Source organism: Lepus europaeus, unplaced genomic scaffold (genome assembly GCF_033115175.1).
Source record: "Lepus europaeus isolate LE1 unplaced genomic scaffold, mLepTim1.pri SCAFFOLD_29, whole genome shotgun sequence".
Taxonomy (NCBI): Eukaryota; Metazoa; Chordata; class Mammalia; order Lagomorpha; family Leporidae; genus Lepus; species Lepus europaeus.
This window is the reverse complement of record NW_026909167.1, coordinates 3,499,517-3,507,024: the sequence shown is the minus strand read 5'-3', so window position 1 is coordinate 3,507,024 and position 7,508 is coordinate 3,499,517. Positions and strand designations below refer to the sequence as shown.

Sequence of the window (7,508 nt, the reverse complement as noted above, 5' to 3'; positions counted from 1 at the left end):
GTGTTTTAAAATAAAAATATAGTAATTATCATGAGAAGCAATGATTATTTTGTGGAGCATCTAATTTAAAATGATAAAAAGATTCCATTCTTCTGTCCTCTCAGAATTTCACTTTTATAGTAATTATTATTCAATTTACTTTATTTTACAAAATATTAATCTACAGTGGGATGGGGAAAATCTTGGTCCTTCCTACAGATGGTTTGAAAAGCACTGCTCTAGTAACAAGGAGCTGCACCATTAAAAATGTATTGACATTATACAGACTAAAATATTTAATTAATTGAATAATAAACTCCTTCTTAAGAGTAGGTTTTCTAATTATACCCATAAGCTTTCTAATTATACTCACATTCCATTTCTCAGAACACAAGTAGATTTGCATATTACTAATTTAATTTTATATTTTCTTACCTGTATTTGCTTACTGTATCAATCTGGGTTCTTAATAGAGAAGTTTGCATATATATATATATATATATATATATATATATATATATATATATATATAATCTCCTTTATTTAGATGATGGTAGATGTTAATCACATCTACAATATGTCTGCACCGCAACATCAATAACAGTTTGGTCAAACTCAGCACAACAGCCCAACTAAGTTGACTGAATTGAGTTAATATTTACAATATGATCCTTATCCATTGCAAGAATGCTGGCACACATGTCACAGCAGAAGGGGTGGCCTATATATGCACAGCTACTGATTGATTTATTCAAATATTTAGCACCTTTCCTTAGAAATGTGGAACTCACCAAACCTATGCAAATCCTCTATAAGGGTACTTTAAGAGTGCTGCTGGTTCTTTTGCATGACTTCCCAGAATTCCTTTGTGATTACCATTATGGGTTCTGTGATGTAATCCCACCCAATTGTATCCAGCTAAGAAATTTGATACTGAGTGCCTTCCCAAGAAACATGAGGCTCCCAGACCCATTCACTCCTAATCTGAAGGTGGACATGTTGAGTGAAATTAACATTGCTCCCCGGATTCTCACCAATTTCACTGGAGTGATGCCACATCAATTCAAAAAGGATTTGGATTCTTATCTTAAAACTCAATCACCAGTCACTTTTCTGTCTGATCTGTGCAGCAACCTACAGGTGTCCAATGAGCCTGGCAATCACTACAACCTCCAGCTCATCAATGCACTGGTGCTCTACGTAGGGACTCAGGCCATTGCACACATTCACAACAAGGGCAGCACCCCTTCAATGAGCACCATCACCCACTTGGCACACATGGACATCTTCCAGAACCTGGCTGTGGACTTGGATACTGAGGGTCGCTATCTCTTCTTGAACGCAATTGCAAATCAGCTGCAATACCCCAATAGCCACACTCATTACTTTAGCTGCACCATGCTGTACCTTTTTGCAGAGGCCAAAACTAAAGCTATCCAGGAACAGATCACAAGGGTTCTTTTGGAACAGTTGATTGTAAATAGGCCACATCCTTGGGGTCTTCTTATTACCTTCATTGAGCTGATTAAAAATCCAGCATTTAAGTTCTGGAACCACCAGTTTGTACACTGTGCCCCAGAAATTGAGAAGTTATTCCATTCAGTTGCACAGTGCTGCATGGGACAGAAGCAGGCTCAGCAAGTAATGGAAGGGACAGGTGCCAGCTAGATGGAACTGTGTCTCTGTTGTAAAGGTGTCAGCCTGGAGGTCCCAGTGCACCAAGTTCATAAACTGAAGAATTCTTTCTGCTCTTCCTGACTTTCCAAGCCCTTTGGTTCTTGGGTATTTGCCCCAACTACTGCTGGGGTGAGCCTCCCTGTCTATGTGGGCACGTTCCAAAGTTTAAATGCATTTTTTGACTCTTGGCCAAAATTTAGAAGATGCTGTGAATATAATTTTCAACTTGTTTAAATATATGAAAGAGAAAAAAAAACAATATGATCCTTATCAATCCTGAACTCAAAACATCTCCTTAAAACAAATGTAATCCCCAAAGAAATAACAGTTCTACTTCCATGTCAAATAATACAAAAATACTTAGAGCCAAAAATGCACAAACTCCCTAAAAGAGCATGCACATTCCTTGCATAAACAGTCACCCTTCTTGATATCTTGTAACTAAAATTTTTAGGATTTAAAGTTACAAATACTTAAAGACTCTGAGGCAAACTGTTGTATGATACCATGATAAAAAAGAGCAGTATTTGAAGCACAGGAATATTTACATAAACACATTCATAACAAAATAATGAAGTAATATTCAAACACCACCACCCTAGGCTCTAGCCCCCACCACCATGGCTGGAAGCCAGGTGACCCCATGAGCCAACCACCAGTATCAGCTCCACCCCCATCCTAATGGGATTTGCTGCTTATACTTCCCTGCCCACCCCCAAGTAAGGTTTTAAATGGACCTGTTTCTGAATACATGTCTCTCTCTCCATCTCCTAATCTCTCTCTCACTCTCTCTTGATAACCCTCTTACACTCACCTTATCCCTCTTTTCCTTCTTTGTCCCTTCCATCAGGTCTGCTGGGATTCCCCCAATGAACCCTTTCCCTTAAAACAAAACAAAACAAAAAAGAAATCATCATAAAAAATCTCACTTTGATAGAATTTGTAACTACCGTGTATCACTGCTCATTCCATAATCCTTTTATCTTATCAGAACCTCAGCTTGTCATTTTCCTTTAGCTCATGAGAAAACATTTGTTTTCACTTATTGTACAAAACACAGCATTACACTCAATTGCTGCCACCATGTGAGTTAAACCAGTTTAGCAAATCTAAATAATACACTGCAAACCTAATTAAAACTTATCTAAGAATATGAGAGGTAAACTGTACCAAGATTCAAGACTTTCATATAAGTAATTATGTTGGGATCCAGTTATCTGAAGTATGCTGGGATCCATTCTCATAAAAAAAGTCTCCTTTTTGGGATGGACTTCAGTTCCTACCAGGAAAGAAGGCTGACAGTAGGCTTTCAAGAGGCAGCACAGTTTGCACTCAAACAGGGGAAGAATTTTGTAGTAGTTCTGGGCTGTGGGTTATAAAACCACAACTTGTATTATAAAACCAGAAAGATACTATGGTAGCAGAGGTATTCCTGGTGAGAAAATACACTCTAGGGATTTCACAGCTAGCCTTGATAGGATCACAACCCAGAAACGATAGATGTTCTCAAGAAAGAACATATCATCTATAGCAAATAAATATGTACCACTTGAAAACTAGCTCTTGGTGTGCTACTGGGTTGCAGTGATGACTGGCTATCTGACTATGCTGTATCAAGTGACTAGGAGACCAAATATGTAAGCTGTCAGACCTACTAAGTTCTAAAGAAGGGTAGATGTAGCAGCAATAATAAATGGAAAGATGAGTCAAATCTCAGGCAATAGCATACCTAGAAGGCATAAGTAAACTGACAAACAGTGGGTCTCACTTCCCTCTGAGCGATAGTGATTGCACACATTCTACGGTATGACTATCAGAGAAAGAAAAAAAAAACAATTGAGCCTTGTTCATGGATGGTTGGCTTAGTACATTTACATTAATGTTAGTTGAAAGTAGATGAATAACAGTAGTACCCTGCTAAGGGACCTATAAGGTAGTGTTATAAGCAAAGCTCTGAGTATTATTCCTGATTTATTTTGTGGGGAAAATTGGCCAAGAACATTGATAATTATAGTTTCACTGACAGGATGTGATAATTTACCTGGTTTGTCAGAAGACTGAAAATGAAAGATTTGTAACATGGAGTTTTGCGTAGGAGGCATGAAATGTGCCTATTAGAGTGGCTATAATGTGTGAACATTCTACTAATAACTAATAATGAATAGACAGCAACTATGAAGGCAGAGCCAGCAAGCATCTGCATAGACAGAATGATATGGGCCATTGATTTCAACAGGTCTCTGACACTGCCATTTAGTACATTTATTGCACAGTGGATACACAAATACAGTGACCATGGTGGCCAAAACAGAAAGTGATTGTAGACTTGTTGAACATAAACCTGTTAGCCTGGGCTACCACTCAATAATGCTGATCCAGGTGTTGCCACTGGTGTATGGGTAATCTGCCATCTACAGGGATTAACAATGACTCTCTGATTTCCTATTCATGAGGTGACCATGTAGTTAGTTGATTGAAAGTTGATTAAACTGATTGAAGTCTATGAAAATATCTTAAATCCAAGTTTGCCTTTTCTCCCTGCAGGTCTTCAGTCATCACTTCTATTTGAAGAATTACTGAGTTTTGATCACCACACATGAGATTATTTACACAATAAAATTATATATCCAATTCCCTAGGAATGAACATTTCATTTTACTTCAAATATGCTTAGGGTAGGGATTAAATAATGACATGCACTGTTTCTGTCATATATGCCACTACTCAGAATTTGTCATCCTGATAAGGCAAGAATATGAATTCAGATGACAAGATGCTATGAGACTGAAAGGTGGCACCATCATGTGGATCACTCTATATCTTTGAAATTAATGGACTTACAAGTTACTGACAACTTATTATGTAGAAGGCATGGGTACAAGAAATAAGAATGGATGAAGCAATATCATAGCATATCATCACTCACTCCTCTGTGGCATTTTTGTTCTTATGGGCACCAGAGTTTCAGTTTCTGTGCCTAGATGTTCTCATTCCAGGATGTTGCATGGCCTGTGGGGCTGGGATTCTATCCTTCTGGCTACCTGATAGTGGTCCACACCTCAGGCTCTTTAGCAGAAATTGCACTGTGCACAAGATGGTCTTTCTAAAGGTTCCAGCCTAGGATACCAAGAGGGAGTTTTTCAGTGAACCTGTTGGCTTGAAATTGAGTTTTTTTTGGGGAGAAAAGGAAATTCAAATTCCCCAATGTATCTGAGAAGCTCCATAGGATGAAGGTTGTGGATTATTAGGTCATGCGCGGTCATTGGGGACCCTGGCCATTGAAGTTTTATGGAATGGTGGGAATGGCAGTTGAGATAGCACAGCAAAAGAAATTTAGAGTTAAGAATGTGAGGGACAGGTAAACTGAACATTCTTTCAGAAAGATTAGCTGTGAAGGGAGCAGGAAATGGGGTTTGAGAGCTGGAAGCACAATGGGGTGGTGGGAAGAATTTTGTTTTTAAGAGAGCAGATGCTGGAAAAGATCTGGGAATGTGGGTGCTGGCACGGGAAGGCAAAGCTCAATTCAAGAACAAATTCTTGAGAAGCCCAGAGGAATTGGTTTTTTGGGGAAATCTAAAAGAAAGCAATGGAAGCAAGTCAAGAGCAGGCATACCTGGGCTGGCTCTGTGGCTCAGCAGGTTAGTGACCAACCTGAAGTGCCAGCTTCCCATATGGGCACCAGTTAGAGACCCAGCTGTTCCACTTCTAATCCAGCTCTTTGCTGTGGCCTGGGATAGCAGTAGAAGATGGCCCAAGTCCTTGGGCCCCTGCACCCACATGGGAGACCAGGAGAAGGCTCCTGGTTTTAGATTGGCACAGCTCAGGCTGCTGAGGTCAATTGGGGAGTGAACCATCAGATGGAAGACCTCTCTTCTCTCTTACTCTCTCTTACTCTCTCTCTCTCTCTCTCTCTCTCTCTCTCTGCCTCTCCTCTCTCTGTATAACTCTGACTTTCAAATAAATAAATATTTTTTTAAAAAGAGCAGGCACACTGTTGAGGGGGTATTAGTTCATTGTCCATTGATATAACAATGTTAAGACTTAATGATTTACAGAGAAAAAGGTTTATTTGGCTGACAGTTTGAGAGGATTAATGTTCAAGTTCAGACAGCCCCATATGTTTGCCTCTGGTGAGGGCCTCATGGTGATAGCATCACAATGGTAGGGATATATACAGAAGAGATCACAGGGTGACATAGGAAGCCACAGGGATGTAAGAATCAGACATGTTCTCTTTATAACACACTCTGCAAGGAAATAAATGGATCTCATGAGAAACACATTAACACCTTTTGAGGGTGATTACTCCAATGACTTATTCTTCTTCCATTAGGCCCCATATCTTAAAGCTTTCATCACCTGAACAATGACACCTTGAACTCTGTTCTTCCAGCACATGAATCTCTGGAGGGCACACTGCAAACCATAGCATGGGGACATCCATTTTACTTTTTAGGACACAGATTCAACATATGAATTTTTGGAGGACACAAACATTCAGTCCACACCTGCAGCATCTCATTTTTTCATTTCACAATTAGATTTTATTTCTCTTTGAGGAATTCAAAAAGTGTGAAATTCAAAATCTAAAGAATATTAAAGCATACACAGAGACAACTAACCCCCCATCCTGGAAATCACCCAGTTTCTGTGAATTTTTCAACAGTTAAAAAAGATAAAACTCGGGCGGAGCCAAGATGGCGGATAGTGAGGACGTGTGCCTTAGTTTGGGAAAATAAACTCTCATAAAAGTGGAATTACTGTAGCCTCAGGAAAAGACTCAAAAAAAAAAAAACTGCAGAGGAGACGCTCCCGGACCTTGTGGATGAGACACGGAGGACTTACAGGGAACCCACCGCGTGGAAAACCAACCGAGACGAGCCGAGCGGGAGAGGAGCCAGAGCCACAGAATCTCGCCAGCGCGGGAACGGAGGTCGGTAAGACAAAGACCTGAGAAGTCCGAGACACTGGGGGGAGGGGGAACAGAGGCCTCTCCCTTCACTCACCAAGCAAAACAAAGAGCACCGCGATTTTACATATGTAAAGCTCAGCCAAACTCAGTATCATTAGCGAAACTGGAGAACACATTGAGGGCTGCATAAACCCTGTGTATGTTCCCAGGCATAAATCAAACGAATACCCACAGAGGCTAGATTTCAACTACCCTCAACTCCACTTCCAACTGAGTCAAAAGAAAAAAAAAAAAAAAAGAGAGAGAGAGAGAGAGAGAGAGAGAGAGCGTCCCAGCAAGAAGCAAGTAATCCGGGAGAGTCGCTCTTTACACAGCCTTAAACCTCAAGAAACAAGCATAGCTCTCTAGCCACACCCATCACAGCCCCTAAGGCTCCAACAAAACAGACAGCTCACTCAGAGGCACAGTATAACGAGAGAAAAAAACAAAAACAAAAACAAAAACAAAAACAAAAACAAAAACACCACAAACTATCTCTAACATGCCAAGCAAGAAACATAGAAGCGGAGGTACCAAAGATAAGGATAGCACTATGACGCCCCCAAGTGAACAAGACACGCCAATGCAAGATTATGAAGAGGAACAGTTAGAGCAAATGCACGAAGCAGATGGCAAAAATTTCATAAGAACATTAAGAAGTTCTCAAAAACAAATTCTTGAACTACAGAAATCCTTAATGGACAAGATAGAAAATCTCTCCCGTGAAAATGAAATATTAAGGAGGAATCAAAATGAAATGAAAAAATTAGTGGAACAGGAAACTGCAGTACTGGCAAAAAATCTCAATGAAATGAAGAACTCAATAGATCAAATGGCAAACACATTAGAGAGCCTTAAAAACAGAATGGATGAAGCAGAAGAGAGAATATCGGAATTAGAA

At 39.8% G+C, this 7,508-nt stretch overlaps 1 protein-coding gene across 1 annotated transcript; it reads left to right on the top strand.

The window, feature by feature from the left end:
* The first annotated feature begins 663 nt into the window (after positions 1–663).
* Positions 664–1,673, top strand: LOC133754820 (CCR4-NOT transcription complex subunit 1-like). The gene has a single exon (XM_062185211.1). The coding sequence runs from the start codon at positions 667–669 to the stop codon at positions 1,645–1,647; it is 981 nt and encodes a 326-aa protein (XP_062041195.1). The 5' UTR covers positions 664–666; the 3' UTR covers positions 1,648–1,673.
* Positions 1,674–7,508: the final 5,835 nt, after the last annotated feature.

Coding starts and splice junctions, on each gene's coding strand:
- LOC133754820 (XM_062185211.1), top strand. CDS start 667: ATGCTGGCACACATGTCACAGCAGAAGGGGTGGCCTATATATGCACAG.